At 38.2% G+C, this 22,302-nt stretch overlaps 2 protein-coding genes and 1 long non-coding RNA gene across 8 annotated transcripts; 2 read left to right on the top strand and 1 right to left on the bottom strand.

Moving 5' to 3' along the window:
- The first annotated feature begins 907 nt into the window (after positions 1–907).
- On the top strand, positions 908–1,394 carry LOC134877831 (uncharacterized). Its single transcript, XR_010167621.1, has 3 exons — positions 908–977; positions 1,103–1,177; positions 1,311–1,394. It is a non-coding gene; the product is annotated as an uncharacterized LOC134877831 (long non-coding RNA).
- A 1,146-nt stretch (positions 1,395–2,540) lies between these two features.
- On the top strand, positions 2,541–17,219 carry LOC134878578 (uncharacterized). Of its 5 annotated transcripts, XM_063904715.1 has the most exons (22): positions 2,541–2,625; positions 3,641–3,734; positions 5,118–5,165; positions 5,348–5,374; positions 5,696–5,755; positions 5,849–5,881; positions 6,007–6,081; positions 6,215–6,298; positions 6,659–6,688; positions 6,947–6,991; positions 11,838–11,900; positions 12,538–12,585; positions 12,695–12,721; positions 13,304–13,357; positions 13,769–13,807; positions 14,270–14,302; positions 14,471–14,512; positions 15,215–15,289; positions 15,569–15,601; positions 15,911–15,949; positions 16,398–16,454; positions 16,673–17,219. In XM_063904715.1, exons 2-22 carry the CDS (start codon positions 3,668–3,670, stop codon positions 16,675–16,677), a joined length of 984 nt encoding a protein of 327 aa, XP_063760785.1. In that variant the 5' UTR covers positions 2,541–2,625; positions 3,641–3,667; the 3' UTR covers positions 16,678–17,219. The 5 variants fall into 5 exon arrangements, with proteins under 5 accessions (XP_063760785.1, XP_063760786.1, XP_063760782.1 ...); XM_063904716.1 differs by lacking the exon at positions 2,541–2,625 and having other exon boundaries at positions 3,590–3,734; positions 13,772–13,807; XM_063904712.1 differs by lacking the exons at positions 2,541–2,625; positions 3,641–3,734; positions 5,118–5,165 and adding exons at positions 7,875–7,923; positions 9,091–10,104 and having other exon boundaries at positions 5,349–5,374.
- Positions 17,212–21,902, bottom strand: LOC134878577 (perforin-1-like). 2 transcript variants are annotated; one of them, XM_063904710.1, is made up of 5 exons: positions 21,827–21,902; positions 20,509–21,084; positions 20,228–20,366; positions 19,929–20,143; positions 17,212–18,749 (listed from the first exon to the last, which is right to left on the bottom strand). In XM_063904710.1, the coding sequence occupies exons 2-5, from the start codon at positions 21,039–21,041 to the stop codon at positions 17,876–17,878; spliced, it is 1,761 nt and encodes a 586-aa protein (XP_063760780.1). In that variant the 5' UTR covers positions 21,042–21,084; positions 21,827–21,902; the 3' UTR covers positions 17,212–17,875. The 2 variants fall into 2 exon arrangements, with proteins under 2 accessions (XP_063760780.1, XP_063760781.1); XM_063904711.1 differs by lacking the exon at positions 21,827–21,902 and having other exon boundaries at positions 20,509–21,749.
- Positions 21,903–22,302: the final 400 nt, after the last annotated feature.

Consider the following 22,302-nt stretch of genomic DNA (forward strand, 5'->3'; position numbering starts at 1 on the left):
TACTCTTAACTTACTTTTTAAATTGCACTCTGTTCACCCTTTAAACCATTATGCTTAGCTTAGCATAATAGTTTCAACTTACAATATTATATTTGCATATAGTTTTTGATTTTCTTTTGCAAAACATAAACTTATTAAGGCATACTCTTCATCCCCTATATACTCCACTCTTAGGACTTATATATGAGGGTAGAGCAATATATGTTATCATTCATTGTGAGTCACTAAACGCCATGTTCTTTTCTATTCCAAAAATGACAGTGAAACCACTACCTTAACATAATCCTGTGTCTACCAGCAGGTCTTTAAACAGCCAGACTTATGATATTTTCCCTCCTCTATCGACCTTAAAGGACACATAAGGACAGCACAAGAACACACACAATGTAATGTGTATGTATATATTGAGGCACACCTCTGTTTCGAATAGACCACACTCAAACTGTCATCCAGATGTGTCTCCAGAGACACTGCACTCCCTGTTCCCATAATGTTCTCCAGGTTAATGAGCCAACACAGTCTGCACATCCTCTGACAACATCAGCTCTTCTTTTTTTTATTTTATTGTAGACATCTGTCCTTGAAAATTGACACTCCTTATGGATCTGATTGTGGCACCTCTCATACATGCAGACAGATAAATGTTTAGAAGTGAATCATGGGTGAGGGAGTAATGAGTCAGACGTGGGTTATGTTATTGTCTTATGCTCAGTACCACCAGAGAAGACGATGTGGTGGTCTGCACGTGTGTGACTTCAGTTTTCCTCAGGAGGCATTCAAAAGAACTGGTGACTTTCAAAGCATAACCAATATAGGTGTAGAAGTAGAAGTATGAAGTATGTTGAATAGAAGTATGTTGAACTCTCTGCACGCAGCATTGTCTCATATCACTTTCACTTCAGATGAGTAATGTTTGTACTAATTTTTCCTTTTTCAAATCTTAGTTGGCCGTTATTCAGGGGCTCAGCTTAATCTTGGTAAGTTGTCTTAAGAACAAATCTTTATAATATTGTATGTTTTCAGTCGTGATTCACAGAAACATTATTTGTCAGAATGATGATCCAAAAACAATGTGAAATATTAGTTTTGATTGTTTTCACAGGAGGTTACAGATCTCTTGGGTTGGGCGGTAGAGCAGGCCTCAGGCAAGGTGGATATGGAGCCCAGGGCGGTTATGGTACATCAATTTAAACTTTTATTATTGTCCCTTGAATGTTGTTGTGCATTATTTACTTGCTCCGTGTAGATATTTAACAAAGTTCATGAATATATCGCCACTTTTTGACATTACATTTTTCTTGTTATTTCAGGTGCTGATCTGGGCACAGGAATGGGGTTAGGGACTGGACTTACAAATGGAATGGGAATGGGTTTGGGCCAGGGAGGGAAACGCGGTAAGACTGGCGTATAAAGAATGATGTTATTATCCAGTTGATATTTTATTTAGAAAAATATAGAGGTTGATAAGTACATTTCACAGCGGTAGAGAAATACTTGAGATTTAAAGTTGCCTGGCTACATAACCCAGGGTAGTCTCACATAAAAGTATTTATCCAAAGCAGTTGCAATTTAGTAATGGGTCTTCCTATTTGTGTCCACCACCTTTATTCAAACCTGCTCACCTGTTTCTTATTTCTTAATATAGGTGGTTTTCCTGTCAAACGTTTGCATCAAATCTCGCCGTGTCTGAGGTTAAGACATAAACTAAAATGTTGATTAAGAAACGGCTAGGGACCTCCCATACTATAGGACCATGTAGATGATCCTGGAATTTGGTGCTCCTTGTACACAGTCTCAAAAAACACGGTCACACATCATTTTTCCCAATGACAGCTGGGTAAGATTACAATGCTCTTCTCCAGAAAAATGAATAAAATCCTTATAAACTGTGTTTTAATTCAGATGATTAACTTTTGTAGGACTGTTTCTACAACAGTATTGTATATGTGTCTTTACTGTTTTCTGTTTTCCATTAACTAAACACACACACATTCACAAAAATGAAGCAATGTTTACTTTGCAATTTGCACTTTTTCCCCAGGATATTTATGCTGTTAGCTTTCTCCCATTCTTTTCTCCTTCTTGTTTATGGGCGGTGTAATGTTTACTCCACTAACAAATCCTAAGTAGAAATGTCTTTGTCGCAGGTGAGTTTGTGTAAAGAAGCATTGACTTCAACACATATAATATATATATTATATATATATAAAAAAACTTGTATAATTGTTGTTTGGGGAGGGGCAATTTATTTGTATTGTGTTTTTCTTTGACGTTGTTTATTGATAGTTATGTCCAAATCTGTGTGTGTGTGTGTGTGTGTGTGTGTGTGTGTGTGTGTGTGTGTGTGTGTGTGTGTGTGTGTGTGTGTGTGTGTGTGTGTGTGTGTGTGTGTGTGTGTGTGTGTGTGTGTGTGTGTGTGTGTGTGTGTGTGTGTGTGTGTGTGTGTGTGTGTGTGTGCAAAACGTCATCTCGTCTTAGACCTGCTAACTGTTGTTTCTTATGGTTTACCATCAGGACAAGAATGTTGTGTGTGTTTGAAAAGTTCTACTGTGGAGCTCTGGAAAGCATCCCGACATTGGCATGGGCATTGCCAACTGGTCCGGGAACGGCTCTGCTAGACAACAGGTAAGGAAATCTTTGTTACAGTGCTGTGTTCTTGGATGTTTCAGTGAATGTGGCAAATGCATATCCCACTCTCTGATTGCAATAAAACTGTTAACTTTTTGAGTCATAACCCCTGTATCACAGTATGTATTGATTTGCCAGATATTTCCCAATGCACAGCCATACTGCTGACCAACTTCAACAGCATGGCCATAAATAACTGCAGGAAGAGTGAGGCTTCTTCCCAAAGTCAATTATTATAGAGCCCTAAGGAGAGTGGTGCACTCAGCAGAGCGTACCATCAGACTAACACTGCTCTCTGCTGTGCAGGGACCAGCACCAGCTCTTGTGAGATTAGGAAGCATCCGAATACAAGCTTCAGTAGCCAATTCACAGAACTGAGAAAAAACATCTTTCCTCAAGCCAACAGGAGGCTGATATCTGTCCAATGACGTGATTTGCATTCTCTAATTCTCACAGTTTCCAGGTTAAATAATTTGCTCTGTGCTGCAACTTGTGTATTCTTATCCCACTAATAGTTTTATTTTTACTTTATCCTTATTTTCCACACAAGTCTTTTAGCATGACCTTAAGAAGAATGCTTCAATTTATTTTCTGGTCCATAGTCTTCTTAAGATTTAAATGTAGTTTATTTTCTATTGCTACTCTGGAATAAAGCATTTGAACTTCACCCTGTAAATCAATGAAATTTAGAGAGAACAATTTCAGAAAGATTATGCTTCAATAAACCATTTGTGTAAATGCAAATCTTGTATTTTTAGGGGTGTGAATGCAGGTGCCAGGTGCAGGCAAATAACATCTTAGTCTTTTTGTGTGCATTCTCAACTAATGGAAATGAACAGAAATGGGCCTTCTTCTTCTTCCAATCATACGTGTGTGTGCAGAGGGCCGGACTGGGCAGTGGGAGTGTATCAAAGAGAACACCATATATAAGCCATCAGGGTATTTGTGCTTGTAGTTCCTACTCATCAGCCCATTCATCTGTCCATCACTTGGTCTCTCTGCTCTCTGTCAGTTCTGATCAGTTCTGATATCATCCATCATGCTGTTTCGAGCTCTGCTCCAGACTTCACTGGTTCTCTGGTTGACTCAGCAAACTCTGCAAGGCGGTAAGAAAGAAAGAAAAATGTGAAGATGGAGCCCTAGTTATATTATTTTATCACAGTTAAACTATTTTCTTTGTTTTTTTTTGTAAAAAACTTTACAGATTTTGGTTATTTTTCAAATTGTCTTGAACAGTATGTCAGCACATATTCTGTGCTCTTATTTTTTTAAACATATAATTGCTAATTCATTTACCTCTAATCAGTATAATTACTACATAAAAACTTTTAAAAATCCCATTTATTTGATATTTTGATTATTTTGAAACTTACTATGCACTTCTGGGAAATATAATTGAATGTAAATGTTTGGTTGAATAATATTTAGTCACAGGGTTAAAAAACATTAAAACTTAAAACAAAACTTAAAAATGTGTTGAGGTTAAACAAAATGACTCTACCTTATCACAAATTTAAAGCACATTCTGGTTACTTCTGCAAAAACTTTTGACATTTGCATTGCCAATGTTGCATTTATAAAATAACAGTTTATAAGTCGTGGCAGTCCTTATCATGGTAAGATGTCACGTCATTAAAAAGCCAGCATTTGATGCATTATTCTGTATGTCAAAAGGATTTTACCTTGAATGCTCTGCTAGATCTCTAGCGACTCAATCTCACTCACTTGTTAAATTATCATGCCTGTGAGATTGAGGTAGACAGAAACGCACATGGACTCCACCATCAGGGAGTTACTGCGGTTTATATTATTTCATTTCTTTGAATCAAAGGATACGATGAAAAGATGACAGAGGCAGGTCAAATTTGACAACCAATCGTGAGAAGAACAAACAGACTCCACACAGTTGCTCCGTTTTGTCTCATCCTCTGTTGCCATCAAGGGCAATCCGTTCCTCTCTCCTCCCCTGTTGGCTGCCATGTCAGGTGGCATCATTCATTTGACAGTATGGTGGCATTTGTGTTGTTTTAATTAATAATGCCATGTATTTGTCTACCAAGGAGTGTTCATCGTGGTTAGGGTAAAGGCCTGCAAGTAATATAAACATTTAAACAACTGACACTCAGTGTCAATTTTCTAGAAAACTTTAAAGCCAGGAAAATAAAAATGTATTTGTTTTTTAAGGTGGTAAATAACTGAAAACTATAAATGTGAAATACCTATTCAAATCAGTTTTTAGTTGACGTTTATTTCCACAATGTTCAATTTTGTGCACTGTAGCTCATACTTCATTCATGATCATAATCTCATTCAGTCATTGTAAAGTCACTATATATTCGTATTTACCTTTCTGTAGCAATTTTTAGATGTCTTTATGTACTTTTGTGGCAAACTGGTCTTCTGGAATATTATATTTATTATAATTTTTGCTCTTTTTAAAAACATTTAAAGAACAAACTCCCACCGATTGTACAATACTTTATTTTTAGGGGTTAGACCTCAACGTGTAGCCTGGGGGAGAATGCTGCCAGCCAGAGGTAAGTCACAAAGTTTGAATATTTTTCCAGACCTCCAACCATGTAACTCTAAGTTTGGCTAACTCCAGAAGGCAAAGACCAACGCTGTATGATAATAATCTTTAGGGAAATGTCAAGATGAAAACAAATACATTTGAAATTTGCTCAAGTCACTTAGCCGTCCCTTCTTTTTGTTTTTTCAGGTGTCGGCATTGGAGTACAACCTGGAGGTCAGTGATGTTCTTAGCATTCATTACCTTATAACGTAACATGTTACCAAATGGTAACTCGTTCTCGAGGGCAAATATTGTTAATTAAAAAAAGAATGCCCCAATATTAGCAGCTTTATCTATTCATTGCCAACTCTTGTTTATACTTAATTCTGCATACTGTTTGAATGATCTACAAGTTGCTTCAGATGGACATAAGACATTTATTCAAAATGTCTTATATATGAGGTCTGCATATTCCTTCCTTCAACGCAGGACTAGCACACAGGTAGAAGACATTTAATGCAAACAAAATAATCTGGTTTTTTTGTACTTTCTCAGTTGCAGGTGCCCTTGGAGCAATGGGAAACCGATATGGCACCAAAGCAATGAAGACCGGAAGTATGTTGAACTCTCTGCACGCAGCATTGTCTCATATCACTTTCACTTCAGATAAGTAATGTTTGTACTAATTTTTCCTTTTTCAAATCTTAGTTGGCCGTTATTCAGGGGCTCAGCTTAATCTTGGTAAGTTGTCTTAAGAACAAATCTTTATAATCTTGTATGTTTTCAGTCGTGATTCACAGAAACATTATTTGTCAGAATGATGATCCAAAAACAATGTGAAATATTAGTTTTGATTGTTTTCACAGGAGGTTACAGATCTCTTGGGTTGGGCGGTAGAGCAGGCCTCAGGCAAGGTGGATATGGAGCCCAGGGCGGTTATGGTACATCAATTTAAACTTTTATTATTGTCCCTTGAATGTTGTTGTGCATTATTTACTTGCTCCGTGTAGATATTTAACAAAGTTCATGAATATATCGCCACTTTTTGACATTACATTTTTCTTGTTATTTCAGGTGCTGATCTGGGCACAGGAATGGGGTTAGGGACTGGACTTACAAATGGAATGGGAATGGGTTTGGGCCAGGGAGGGAAACGCGGTAAGACTGGCGTATAAAGAATGATGTTATTATCCAGTTGATATTTTATTTAGAAAAATATAGAGGTTGATAAGTACATTTCACAGCGGTAGAGAAATACTTGAGATTTAAAGTTGCCTGGCTACATAACCCAGGGTAGTCTCACATAAAAGTATTTATCCAAAGCAGTTGCAATTTAGTAATGGGTCTTCCTATTTGTGTCCACCACCTTTATTCAAACCTGCTCACCTGTTTCTTATTGGCATTACATTAAATCAATCTGTTTAAAGTCTAAGGGGAAAGGAAGAAGGCACATCTCATGTTAACCGTACTTGTGGTAGAAATGTTTCTAAATAAAACTCTGTTTTTGTGATCTTCCAGTTTATGGAGCTGGTCTTGGCAATCTGCCAGGTAAGTCATTTTATGGTTTGACAAATTCCTTTTGCTTTTTTGCCCAAAAGAGAGTGCAATCTGTGTATTGCCCTCTCTGTAAACCCTCAGATTGTTTTTTTGATGAATCTCCACTAAGTGGCACTCTGTCATTGTCTTTGAACATGATATAAGGGACAGATTGAAAAACCCAGGGAGCTAGTGATGTAATCAGAGTGCTTGTCAGAGTTGCAGATTTACTCCACATCCTCTGAACTTGGCCATTTGTTTTCTTGCCAGGATACGGAGCTTTGGCCGGCATTGGATATCCTGCTGCACGACCAGGTAAGTGAATAATCAAGTCTTACCTCACAACCCATTACTTCTTCCATCTGTTGAGATTTGTATGCTGGAGAGTATTTGTCTGCAATCGCTCCTGCCAAAAACACACTTCTGCTGTCAGTTATCAGGTTTATGAGATTGTAGAGAAGATTCTTGCAAAACCATGACCAACATTTAAAAAAATAATAATATTAAACATTTGACCACATATACAGAGAGGCTCATCTTTGCTAATTAGACTGAGGACTGTAGAACTGTCTGGCCATAGTGTTTTCCTGGAACTTTCCTGGAAGTGAAATCATTTACATTTCTCCTACTAAAGTGAAACCCATTAAACAAAAATAAAATAATTAATACAAAAAACTATACAAATAGTTACAGTGTCTTGTTTATATAATAAATCAGTACCAAAGAAAACTCTTGACCTTACAGCACAGGAATTGAACAGATTTAACATTCCAGTAGATAGCGCTATGCCGCAATTGCTTCACAATGAATACCAATTGTTTTTCACCTTCAGGCTGGTCTAAATTATTTCAATGTATTGGGTCAGAATGAACTTGCAGTTGACACGTTTTTCTAGTTACTGCTGCAGTAAAATGGCTGCTACGTAATTCATGTGCCCTTGGGTATATGAAAGGTGCTATACATTTAAGTAAGTATTATTATTATTATTATTATTATTATTATTATTATTATTATTATTATTATTATTATTATCAGACATTTGACCTTTTCCACAAAAACTAAACAAAACTAAATATATAAAACAAAAAACGTATCCTTTTTGAATAATTGATTCTCAACTTAAAGTACCAAACAAAATTAAAAAATGAAAACTAATCTAAAATTAAAAAAGATTTAATATTTGATCTGCTATCATTAGGAATTGGACTTGGGTACAACTGGACAGAGGGCTAAGCAACAAAAACCTGGTAAAACCTTCAACATAACAACCTGTTGTGTTTGTCTGTCGGTCTGTGTCTGCCTTTGTCCCCTGTTGTATTTGTCTGTAACCTGTGTGAAAATAGTGTCTTGTGATTCACTGAGTTCGAGTTCATGCTGACTTTTGTGTGCTTGAAATATCACCCTATCATCTGTTCTATTATCATCAGTTCCTGTTTCCTTCTGTGTGCACAGGGCTGATGTTTGACTGTGTTTGTCTGTCAGTGTTGCATGTTGCATGAGTTCCCCAGTTCTTATTACCACAGTTTAAAACCTGGAAGTTAATGTGAGTTGATATTTGTGGAGTACTTAGTGCTTAGTGGTTTACAAGAGCTAAATTGTGACACGGAAATTGTGAAAGCTGCATTTTGCTTGAACCCTTCCTAGAATTGTAATCACTTATTTGATTTATTAGGGCACCAAAACAATGTTTTCACGCACACTTAATTCTTAGGAGGATTGGGAAGTTACTTTGAGCCATGACAGTAATAAATTGACCGTAGTTTTAGTCACAGTTCTGGTTCTGCTTTGAAAGTAATTGGGTTAGAGAATCCAAAAAAATGTCTGTAGTTTCTGTAGAAGTCTATGAAACTGCAAATATTTTTTTCGTTTTTAAAAGTGTTGTACTGTAGGTTCCTGCTTTTGTACCCTGTCAGTGTTTTACTAAACTTTGTTTGTCAGTTTTTTCCGAAACAATGATGAGTCATGTTGTGTCTTTGTCTTGTGCTGTAACACTGATGCGTTTTATGGCATTTAAACAATTTAGGGTGGCAACATTTTGTTGTCATGTGTTGATGTCATTGCTCTTAATGAGAAGCACTACAAATGTCTTTCCAACGTGTGGCTTCAGTTGGGTGTCTTCTTAGTTCTCATTATGGTGATGATCTGGTTCTGTGCTCGGAAACTGGACTAATGTCAGGCCATAATGGATTTTGTGTCATCTCTGTTTGGTCTCGAATTACCTCTATATGAGTACCGAATACTATATGGATGATGTGTTGTATTGCATTAATTGCTATAATACACACATAAATTAAAAACAACGAACACTAAATATATTTGCCACTGGCCACTACAGTGTGCTGTTGACCCTCAAAGAAACTGTTGTCTTTGAACCACCAAGACATCGTGAATGCATGTTGATATTTCTCTGCCAGGTGCGCCTGCAGCAGAATTGGGTGGACCTAAGATGGCCAATCTGGGCCACGCTGTTCAAGATCTGAAGAAAGAAAAGAGCATATCACTCGGTCCCTCATATGCAGACAGAAATGTTCGACCTGAAATGCCCAACATGAGGAGAGGCAATATACTTACTGCTCCTGAATCACAGGTAGAAACTGGCTTTGGACCTGCTGCACTGCCACATGGAAAGCTTAATCCTCTAGTTAAAGCATCAAGTCCCCTTGATAAACAGAGTAAAGGTTTTGGTCTAGGTGTTTCGCCACCACAAGGAGGAGAAAGATATGATCCTACCCTCTTAGAAAGAAGGGGAACAGCTCTGGCCACTGGAGGTGTGAGACACCAACTGCCTCTTGTTAAAGACAACATCAAAAGTCTGAGTTCTGCCTCTGCCCAGGTACAGACTGCAAGAGACTACGATTCATTTATCCAACACAATCAGCAAAACCCAAACTGTGGATCCAATCAGGATTTGTTACATGCGCTAGGAATCAGTCACCATGAGCTTTTGGGTTCGGAAACACAATCCAACCGAGGGTTATTGCACCAGGCTCAGATTGGGAAGGACAGCAAGCATCTTGTACGTGCAAATCCCCAAGCTCAAGAAGAAACTACTTATCAACGGCCTATTTCACAAAATCAAGATGGCAGAGACAACATATTCTCTCTTCAACAAGGGCAAGGAAGCAGAGGCCATTTATCTGCTGTAGCAAATGGGCAGGGTGTCAAAGAGCTTGGCCTTGGGGATAAAGACAAAAATAAGCCTAGAATCCGTGGAGCCCTGGCTGTAGAAAATCATAGTCGTGGTTCTCTAAATGTTCGAGCTCAAGGCAGCCACAGTTTAGGCATCACCTTAATAGAAGGGCAGGAAGCTGAAGGCTTTACTGCTGATGGTCAGAAATCTAAACACCTTTCCCATGCTGAACATGATGCCACAGAGTCAAAATCCCTGGGTATCCCAGGACAGACTGGGAGGAATGACCAGGCAACAAGTAAGAGCAAAGCTTTGTGTTTATATACCATCATAATGTCTTTTGTGCATTCTTGAGATCTTCCTCTTCTCAGCCAAAATGTGACCGTTTATCAGTTAACATATACTTCATTACAAATTAAATGCAGTTCATTTACATGTGATTGTTTTGCATGATTCATCAAGTATGCTTTGTTTTTCTGCCGATTTTTGTCTTTAAAAAAACAAAACAGATCTGTTTTCTGAAGCTTTGGCCCTATTTTTAGCTCTTCTTCCTCTATCAATGTGAAAAATGCAACCAAGAAAGATTTTTTGTTAACTTCTTATACAAAGCTCAGCCTGTCTCACTTGTAGTGCAAGAACAGTGGCCAGAACAAGTTGTATGTTTTCTCTTTTTTTCTGAATTAAGAAGAGTTTCTAAGCTGGAATAAGTGTCACACAACTAATAAGAAAGACATTATTTAGTTTTTTGTGATCTTTGTGTATATAGCTGAAGCAGATACATGGCTTATTTTGCTTTAAGGTAGCTGTTATGGATTCAAGGCCTTGGGCCTTTGGTCTCTTACGGTCCAGGTGCTTTAGGACCCTCAGCTGCTAAAAATAGTAGAATACTCTCAGGGTTTTTTTATACCCAAAGTAACAAACCAACTGAGGATAAATCAGGAGTAGTTTCCTTTTCTGTTTAAAATGTGAATGCTTCTTGGTAACAGGATGGGTGTGGCTTCTTATTATACTAAATCAACTTTCAAAGGCCTTTTCAGTTCTCATCTCTGATGTGTTCCTGGTTGTATATCAAACTACAAAACATTGTTTGATATCTTTGATATCTGCTTTGATATCTATGTACAGTATGTAGTATCATGTGAAAGTATACAGGCCTAAAGATACTTGTTTTTTAAATGAGAAAAGTCATTTTCCTTTACAGTTTTCAACACTGCCAAAGAATAGTGACAAAATACACGTTGGTACCTTTTTTAGAAAGTTATTTTGGTTTTTAAACTTAGAGTTTAATCTCTTTACCTTCACATTGCACTTTTTATTGTAAAATGACTAAAGAGACAATAGTTTCAACTGGTGCTTTTTGTTGGGGTCCTTGAATTTATTACATTTTGTGTTTCTAGAAAGTCATCCTGATATAGTTATCAGGATTCTTAAGTAGAACTAATACCTCAAACCATATCTCAATATCCTATTGTCTTTCTCTTCTTTTTGTTAAATAGCACTATTCATAAATCATTGTAGTGTTATTATGAATGGGGTCAGATTGAGATTGAGAGACAGAGACATTATGTAAAACAAAATTAAATATGTCTAATTCCCACTGAGTGCATGTAGACCTTTAAAGAGCTATTAAACAGAGATCGATAAAGAAGATTCAGCATCTGGTGATGTGGTTTTTAGGATTCACTGCAGGAAATTGTCCAGGGCACACGTTGCGAAAAACCATACAATCCTGGCAAACGTGTTGAAATCTATTGTTATTGTGTGTTTTGCTTTTTGTTCCACTGTCAGCTGCACGTGTCACACCACACACTCCATTAACAGCAACCTCTTTATCTTCTGTATACGGAAACAAATAAAGGAGGCGGGATATGATGTCCCGGTGTCATCATGCGTTTAAAACTTTTAACCCATAGCAGTACTGAATGATCAACATTCATGTTTTTAAATACAAATAAAAACTGACAATATTCCTTTCCAGTTAACAGAAAATCACAGATGAGTTTGCTAAGCTTGTATTTTTTTCCTCTGCAGGTTATATGGGTGGAGCAGGAAACGATCTGGGAGCAAGCCTGGGCACCGGGGGCTATGGTGCAGGTAATGTTGGGCACTGATACATAACACAGAAAACAGTTATTGCTGGTGTGAGCGAAACTTCTGAAGCAATTGGAGACAAAACTCAGAGAGGCACGGGAGAGCTGGAACTTGATGGCAAAGCACTGATGGTTATTGCAAGACATTTACTGCAGACACGAGTTGTCACAGCGGTTGCCAAACCAATTCTGAAGATCTCCACTGTAGCAAGAGGTTTTAACTAGTTCCGAATGGGTAATCAACACTCTTCAAGCACCAGACTAAATAAGAATGGGCACTACATCTAAAAATATCATCTAGGTCAATATAATATGTGTACAATAGCACCTGGATAAACTGGCTGTCCCAAAACAATAAACCTATTTTAGGTCAGCAGGAGCTTGTTCCCATAATTAACAACAAAGCTTAGGAAACCCAGGCTGCTCTTCCTTAATGAAGATAACAGCACCTACAAGGCTGTTAGCCTATGCCAGAGGAGAACAGAGAGGAAGGACAGTAATTGCTAAGTTTGAAGAAGCAACTGTGAGGAAGCAAATGGTGACGTGGGTCAAAATGTTACAGGCCTAAGCAAAAATATTCCCTAAAAGCTAGCAGATACTTTATATTACCTGTGGTTAAGATGTCAAATCCCTGCCTACAGGTTTAGGACAGGGAGCATACTTCGGGGGTGCAGCTGGCAAACTTGGAGGTATATTTCCATTAATTACTCTTTTCTTGCTAATATATGGATTATGTTCTCATTATTTTTCTTTTGCGCCTTGTTCTAACTTGTATCTTTCTGTCTCTCTAAATCTCAGCTGCTGCTGCTGCTGCTCTTGGACAAGGTGGGTATCTACTAAATGTTGCCGGGAATGCACGTGGTGAGGCTTTGGTATTATTAACAATCAGTTTCCTTTCTTATGCCTACCTAATGGTATTATGCAAATGTCAAAGCTTGTCTGAAAACACAGACCAAGAGAATCAGGATTTTTCAGATTCTGAATGGAGCACACAAAAGTGTCAAGGAGCAGAACATCAGCCGCTCCATTCCCTGTAGACTGAGCACTTGCCTGTGAGTTTTCTAGAAAGAAAACCCCCACTGCATTTCATTTCATCCTTCACCCTTTTTTAAGGTCAAAGAGAAACTGTTTCTCCTTCTATCTTTTCTGTTGAATAATTGATAGTGTTTTTTTAAAAATCAAAGGATTACTCACAAACCATTTCAGTCTGTTTTTTGTAAATTTGACTCCCATGGAAGCTTTTACCTCTTTTTTTGTATGCATGCAAGTCTTGTTTTTATAGAAGTGTTTCATGTCATAATTTATGATATTGGTCCTTACTTAAATATTTATGTATTTAAAAAAAAAAAATGCAGAAATAGCAAGAGTCGATGTCCCATACAAGATGCTACGAATGTGTCTTTACAGGCTATGGTGAGGGAGCAACAGGACACCTGGGTGCCATGGCAGGCAATGGCTACGGTAAATGGCAACTTATTACCATTTGTACAAAATTCAAAACACTACCAGTCAAACATGTATAATGGCACTTAAAGAAGACAACATAGAGGATCCTTTAAATATAAAAAGCTGAACTTTATCCTCCAAAGTGTCTGACTACAATGACTAAGCAGGACAGGACCACCACTGACAGGAGTGATGATGTTTAGTGAAGACAGGAGGATCCTCCGAGTTTGGTGTCTTTTTTGTTGTTTTCTGAGATGTTGGTGCCAAAGCTTTGTCCACAGGCATATCACAGGAAAACTCCCCTGAACATTTGTATTTTTTAAATTCTGTTTAAAGTCAGAAATGTCATATACTCCAATGAATTATATATATTCTTTAAAGTTTAATATTTTTCTAATTGTTTTTACATATGGCTTATTCTCTCAGCAGGTTACGGGAATGGTTACAGCGATGGTCATCGGGCTGGTGAGTGTCGTTTAAAGAAAAAGGACAAAAAAATGGTAAAAAGGTTAGTCATTAGCTCTCAGACAAAGTATAATGATAATTAGAACTGTGTTTCAGGACTTGGTTACACTTCAGAGTTATCTGATGGTGTTGAGACCAAATCAGGGAAGCACCAAGGTAACAGTTTTGCAGAGTTAAAACCTGCTTAAACCCATGAGAGTTGATGGCACTAACCAGTAGACGCTTTAAGCTGCAACATTTTACGCCTGAAGAAATAAGAGGACACCCAGTGTGATATTTTATCCACTGGGTGTAGCTATTGTCTCTTATTTAAAGAAGCTGACCAGGTAATCTAATGGTTTCCGTCTTCCTCCTCATGTAGATGCTTATCACATAGTTACATTTAAAGGTGTAAATAGATAAACAGTGCTTCAACTGCATGTTATTGATCTTTTCCCTGATTTTTTCCGGCCCTCTGTACAGGAGGCTATGCTGGACAAGTCCAGGGAGGATATGGTAAGAGATTAAAGGATGGGGCATGATCAGAGTTTACACTGTATGTTAACTCTAGCTGCCATGCACTTGTGTTATAAATGTACACATGGGAAACAAGACACGGAAAACTACGCCATGAATATATTTTCTGTGAAGTATGTCTCTGAAGCCTCTGTTGTCGTCTTTCAGGAGCACTTGGTGGAGGACTCGACCAAACTGGTGGCAAATTTGGTGAGCAGCGCTGACATGACCTCATCCTTCTGTCACACTATTAGTCAGGCTTCTGTCGAAAAGCCTTTCCATGCAAGAGTCAAACATGAACTTGTGGATAGCACAGAGCTGGTTTACAGCATGTACATGTGAAACAGTGGAAAGAAAATAGACATGAGTAAGTTTTCCCATCTGCCCATTTAAGCTTTAGAGTATTAAACTCTTTTCCTCTTTATACAATTTAATTTTGTTGCCAATGTAAACTAAGTGACTGCAGGTAAAAAATACAAACTTGCTCAGTTCCCAAAATGATGAACTATTCCTTTAAGAAGCAATTGCAACCTTACCTCTTACTCAAACTACGATACTAATGCAACTAATTCTAGTACTACTGGAACTTATTACAGTAAGTGTTGACTGACCATGACAAAATGCGATTGACATGGTGTTAGCATATTAATGTACCCTATGGTGTCTGGATTTGCCAAAGTAATGGACCCCGCTTTCATCGGCCCTGCAAATAACATTTGCAGGAGATTTGTGAGCCTACATTTACTCCTGTCACTATATTGAATTCTGTACCAATATTAAGTGCCTTAAATGGCTGTACAAACAATAACAAACATGAAATCAACATATGGGCTGTCAGGAATCCAGTCAGTTTACCAGAACATGCAAACAGAACAGTCGAATACTTGATGTATAACAATGTCACTCCCTCAGGTGATGGTGGCTACCCGTACCCTGCCCAGCAGCTCAACCTCGGTGCTGAAGGTGCCAAAACTGCCAACAAATATGGTGAGAAGGAGTGAGTAGGTGTTTGTGTGTGTATGAGAGAGCGATAAAATGTGAGAAACTGTCAGATGGAAAATCGTTTGGCTTTTTTTCTCTGAGGTAGCGTGGTGTTGGCTCATTTTTATTACTAACGCCCAGTCAAGTTTCAACTCCAGTAAAGATGATAGTAGAGCAAATGGATAACATTGCTTATTAATTATGAACACAACAATATCCAAAGGAATAGTTCACCATGAAAATGTGCCTGAATGAATTTCGAGTTTGTATTTTGTGTTGTTTTAGGAGCTGCTGGGGGATATGTACCTCAGCAAACAGGTGATTTTGAATGCACTCTCTCACCTTAAGAAACATCCTTTGACACAATGCACAAGGCCCTTCTGTATGTCTTCGTCAAGACCAGAATACAAGATTGCACTTCACGGATGAAGCTACATGAGCATGGCAGTAATAAGTATTTTAGTATCAGTATGTCTTGCATAATTGAGATCTCAATTTTTAAGTAGACACTTTAGCTGCGCACATTTCTCCAGCTACTCCTGATGTCCAAAAATCATAACAAAAATGAAATCGTAATTTTCATTTCTCTGTATTAAATATGATACTCCTTTGATTGTGTTTGTTAAGGATACGGTGCACAGCTAGGAGCCACTCAAGATATCTTGGGTAAGCAAGAAACCCTCAGACTTCCTTATTTATGATCAACTTCCTCTCCCTTAGCTGTATCTGGCGACCTTATTAGTCATGTCTTCTTGCACTATATTATAGCGTACTGCACAATTTGTGCTACAAATGAGCTTTCATAACTAACTATTGTGCCATCGTGCATGTGTTTAAATAGTACTGTGCTCTTTTCCTGTTATAAACAAACAAAGTGAAGCTATTTTGGGAAAATGAACTCTATGCTTTATTCTCATTTTTGACATGCACATGAGCTTTTACTTAAATTGCTGTCACACAAACTGCATGCATTATAGATTATTTCCCACTCAAGGGTCTGTGGCCTGCATAGTGTGTGGCTGAGTAGGCTAATACAGGTCCAAACCTGTTCTTGCTGCTGCCATTTTTCTTCTCAACACATTTATAACATTGAACTGGGTTGATCCTTTCGCAGGAGAGCAAGCTGGCAAATATGACGGAGGAAACGCTGCCCTTGGAAATGGATACAAAGGTGAGACTGTTGGAGGGTTTACAATAAGTGCGGGAAGGACAGTTAAAAACATCATGACATTATTTACATTTAAAAGGGCGGAAGTGCATGAGTTCATTGCCACTGTATAATAGTTTTGCATACTTGTGTCCATCATAAACCAATCAAATTCATCTTTTTTTCCTGATTCAATATGTTTATGTTCCTCCCCCTTCCTCTTTGTCTCTGTCTTTACCCAGGCTAATTCAAATAATCTTGACTTCTTAAAGAGGATCATTTACATAATGTGTTCAGTTACATGTGTTTTTAAAGCTTTCTGTGTGTTTCCCTGCATCTGTCCTGTTGTGTTTGTTTTGTTTTTTTCTCATAACCTCCTTTGTCTTCTTCTGTGAGCGGGAATGTGTTACCTGTTTGTCTTGTTGGTCCTAAACATGCAGTGCCCCACCAGTCTTATTCTGTCAACACTGAATAAAATGTGTGGTGATCGATAAACATAATTGTTCATTAAGTACATGAAATGTACCTCAATGTTTTAAAATTAAATAATAAAAGGATGTGCTGTTTTAATCCAATAAAGATATGTAATATTTTGCTGAATAGAAGCATCTGAGTAAAACTATTGTTCACACATTGTTTTATGTAACAGCATCAGCAAAGCCTCATCCGTACACAGGAAGTTTTACCACTTCCTTTCTAGTGTCAGGCAACAGAAACACCTAAGAAACACAAACACTCAAATGAAAACTAAAAATAAAGAAATGAAACATTAAGTACTTCAAATGGTTCAGATGCAATGCTTTTATTACAGATAAACAAACACCTTTAAAATAATGACATGATTACAATACACACATCACACAAGTAATAAAATACTACACAAAATGCACTATACATAGACTTTCAGAACATGATTCTTTTTATGTTAGAGTATATAAAAAAAGGAATAAATATATCAATAAGTAAAAACTGTAATGACTCAAACTCACATTTTTGCAACTGAAAGGACTTTTAAAATATGCTTTGCTGTCCTTTGAAAAACCCAAGCCATGGTGAACAGAACAATGTGTATAATCAAATTTAAAATACCTAAACACAGATACAGTATAAAAAAAATACCAGAACTGTTTTAAACATTTTAGCAACCTATTTCACTCCTTTTGGATCTTCTGCTGAAGTTGATTTCAGAGATCCTAAATGGACTCTTCTGACTCTTAACACATTCTACAGAAACTGTAAAACGCCTTAGTAAAATCCTAATTGCATTGCAGTCGCTTTGTCAGCACATAAACCAATCTTTCCCAAAAGACATGCATCTCATTCTATGTGTCCATTAGATATTTAATCACGGTTGTCAGTATATGGTTACAGGTCTTGCTTAATGTATCACCTAATAGGAAGAGTGATGTTGCTACGTAAACATGAAACACAAAGAAAAAATGCAGTTATTTTGCATCAAACTTCTGAGTCTCTGCAGTAAGACTCTGGTTGCTCAGTGTTTTATCCACAAACACACCCATCTCTAAAAGAATGGCTTTTGGAACTGGATGTGCATGACGGGACACGTACAGCTCCTTCAGACTTTGACTCATAGGAGTGGCTTTATAGTCCTTGCATAAATCTCCACTCAGACTCGGCGCACATTTCACCTCCAGCTTGTAGAAAAGCTGGCCATGTTGCAGGTTACAGAGATCCTGCTTGTCTCCTGCAGTCAAAGCTTTCTCACATTGTCCCAGCAAGTCGTCGTCCCAGTTGTTGTCCTGATCCCACACTTCAAATCTAACCTTATTTCCTGAGGACACATCCTGAGCACCCAGGTCTATGACAGTGGACCAGTGTGGATAGTTGTTGTTGTTAATAACAGCGGTACGCCTGATCATCTGCCCATTGAAAAACACCTTAACATAGCCGTCTGTGGCTGTGCTTTGGTCTCCCCACAGTCCTGAACCCCTTTGTACAGTTATGATGACCCGTGCCATGCCCTTACGGGTCGGGCAGCAGTCTTGGTTTACAGCAAGTTCGTTGTGGCATTGGCACACGCAGGAATCTCTTTGGTCGCTCTTGATGCCAGCCTGACAGCGCTCACTGCAGTTCTTCCACAGGGCTTTCTCCAGGATGTAATGGCTAATGGCTAAACGCAGGTTCTTCCGGAGAGGGGTGTTAGTAGGCAGTAACTCATGAAGAGAGTTCAGGGAATTTGAGACAATGTCTGGGTTCAGTGGTAGTGAGTTCAGCCATTCTTTGTAGGCGGATGGATTCTTGTCAGCAGAGAAGAGAAGTTCAGGCTCTGTGGTATGGCCCCCCTTTATTTCTGTAAACCTGTGGAGGACAGTTGATTATTAAACCAGTGGTTCTCAAACTTTTACAGTCACCCACCCTTGGGTAATGGAAATATTTTCAAGCCCTCCCCGAACCTGGTTCCGTACTAGATAGGATGTATTTGTACAAACTTTACATTTTCTCTGCTAATAATAACAACACACAAAGATTCAACTATAATTGTATATGTTATTATGGATACAACATAAACAACTGTGAAATTAATGGTATTTCTATTTGTTATTTGTTTAAGGAAAAACCCCCAAAATTGGAAACAGAATAAAATGAATAAAACAATTAAATTAAAATTGCTTTATTTAATATATCGTGGATTCTGGACTGCTAGCACACATACCATACCTGCATGAAGTAACTAAGTACATGTACTAAACTACTGTACTTAAGTACAATTTTGAGATACTTGTACTTAATTGAGTATTTCAGGGTTTGTTACTTTGTACTTCTACTCCACTATAATTCAGAAGTAAATGGTGTACTTTTACTCCACTACATTTCTTTAATACCTTTAGTTACTTTACAGATTTGGATTAATGATGTGAAATATAATACATATAAAACTGTGCATCTCTCCGTCCGAAGATGATGCCTTTCGGCCAGCTGCTTGGACGGATTTCTCCTGTTTACGCGAAAATATGTACGTCAAACGAGCATTTTCCACGTCGAGCCTTGTAGAGTGTAGGTTTTGAACACTCCGTGCTCCCTGTCCCCCGCAGATCCGAATGCACCCGGCTGCATCGTGTCTGTGAGCGAGCAGCCCCGCCCCCCGCGCACACACGAGAAGAGAGCTCTCTCTTGTGAAGAGAGCGGTTAAATTTGGTTCGTTAAAATGTGTAAGATAACTTTGATGTAGCAATAAGAAATAAGACATCTATTATTATGATATTTTTACTACAACAAAGTACAACCAATGTTTGTTTACAACTTCCTCCCAAGCTTCACGCGCCCCCCTGCAGTACTACCTCCGCCCCCACTAGGGCGCTCCCCAGTTTGAGAACCACTGTATTAAACTGAGCTGGTTTTCACTGGGATGGACATTTTTCTTTTTATTTATGACCTTTTATAGTAAATAGAAAATAACCTGTTGATTAATGATAGTGACAATAAGCGTTATTTGTTGTCCTACAATACATTGAAAACATAACAAATATGGGAAAGTACCTGTCGTTAAAGAGGCTGGAGAAGGAAGACTTGCTTTCCATCTTGTCCATGTCCTTCTTGCAGTGCTTTGCTTCAGTTTTTATTGTTGCAGCATTCATGCTGGCGGATGCCTCTACTTCAAGGCACATCTGAACCTCCTCCATGCTGAGGCCCTGCAGGCTGGCCTGGCACTGCCTGATGCTGGTCACAGACTGAACACTTCCCCCCAACTTCACCTGGAATGATATATTTAAACACATGCTGTTTGAGAAAATATACGTGATTTTTTTTGTTTTATTTTTTCTTTAATTTTCCTTTACCTTGGTGACGTAATGGGTGCCGAATGTGTCAATCACTTTGTAAAATCGTTGCTTGAATTCTGGACTGTAGACTTTGGGAAGCTGGGTCAATGCTTTCCGAAATTCTCTGTGCAACTTGGGAGTGCTGGACACTCTGTAGCTGTTGAAGTGAAACCAGACAAAAAAATCATTTAAAAATAAATAAACAACAGTTCAGGATTTGTGCCATTTTTAATAACATCTCTCTTTGCATGAAGGGGATTGTGTAGAGAAAAGTTTCATCCCAGTCCCCGTGTTCTTACCTGTAGTACTCACAGGACATGCTGTGGCTTGTGAAGCTGAACTTGTCATTCTTAGTTTTTTCCATGGAGTATTCAGCCAATTTGGAATTAGTACCAGCTAGCATCAATGACCCGCTCTTTTGACCCACATTAACATCAAGATTGAATTTCCAGTTGTTATCCACAGAAGAGGAGCTGGAACTGACCAGAGACTCACTGGATCTGTGGAGCGTACTAGACACTTTCATGCTGCAGGACTGCTTTGGTATCCAGTCTGTGACTGACAAGGGGAGCTTTTGCTTTTTGTTCTCCAGATAGGGGTTGCTGCACAGGGTGCATGTTTTGTCCTTGCGTTTCCACTGATTCATGTCGAGCACAAAGGCTCCCTTACGTTCCATTTTGGTGATATCAAAGCCTTCGCCGGCCAAATTGGTACCTGGAGCAAATTCTGCATCTAGACACTGTCTGGGTGTCCCCTCTGTGCATGATAGATATGTACACTGAGGGAGGGACAGCATGAGGCTGGCATAGATGCAAATATTTAACAGAAACATGTTTCTGTTCAGTTGGGTGATAAGAAACTAACGATGATTTCGCCTGGAAAAGAAACATGATTTATTATCAATTGGAGAAGTTCATTACTTCACCACTAGTACTTGGTCCTTGTACATAGTCATTTTGTCACTTCTTCTTAAAGGTGTGTTTGACATTTTTAAACCTCCTCATACTCATAAACACCTCTTCAGTCAAGTGTTCCATTATACTTAAAACATCCTAAAACATGATAAACATTTAAATAAAAGAACTTCCGTAGAACTATATAAAAACTTGGTTGGGCACCATTAAACTCTCTTCTCATTTGCCACAAGGGTGACAAGCACTGGATGGTCAAAATATGTTTACCAGTCTTATTGAGCACATGACAAATGTCCCTCAACATAAAAAGGTTCATGTATTCCTTTTGATTTTGCCTTAACATTAGAAAAACTGTCCTTTGTTTAGCTCTTTTTGGATAAGGTATACTGCAAAAATGAAAACCTAATCTGATTTTAAGATCTCTTAAGCACCTTTGATATAATTAGACTCCCAAATGTTGTGACTATTGCTTCTCTACATTTTATATTCTTAGTCAAATACCAACGATGATGAAACATTGACCATTGTTCCCCCAAAATGTAACAACAATAAGCTTTACCATAGAGTTACCCAATTATTTTGCAATGAACTGTTTACCGGAGGCTAAATAATTCAACACACTATGAAATAACCCACAGGTCGTGGTGTATATTCAAATAAAGTGAAAGAATATTTCAGTATAAGTGCATAAGGTTGGACTAACCTTCGTCTTGCCTGTTCACGCTGCACTTGTGAAACTGACTGTGAGCATTATTATCAGTGCTTTGCATTTTTTTAAACAGGGCAGGAGGTGGTGAGGGGGTTTGGTGACAGTGGTCTTTAGGAGAGGTGGGGGAAAAAGTGGTTTTAAAGTTCCACGGATGTTGAGCAGCCCTGATGCTGAGAGGGAGGAGCTGGTGGTCTATAGACTGACTCAAACCGATAGTGACAACATCAAACTATAAGGCTCGCTTTCCAGTCAATAATGAACCAGATACCACAAACCTTATGTTCTCTGAAGTGGTGGGGGGCTGTGGCCATTCTTTGAGAACTCCAATGATCAATTTTTTAAGTTTATGACACACAAAAAGCAAACAAATAGTTGTATAATATTGTATAAGATTCTTAATTAGCCATGTAATAGGAACTGAGCTTGTTTCAGCAAAGAAAATGAATATTTGCAAACAACCTACACCAATA

The sequence above is a fragment of the Eleginops maclovinus genome, chromosome 16 (assembly GCF_036324505.1).
Source record: "Eleginops maclovinus isolate JMC-PN-2008 ecotype Puerto Natales chromosome 16, JC_Emac_rtc_rv5, whole genome shotgun sequence".
Classification (NCBI taxonomy): domain Eukaryota; kingdom Metazoa; phylum Chordata; class Actinopteri; order Perciformes; family Eleginopidae; genus Eleginops; species Eleginops maclovinus.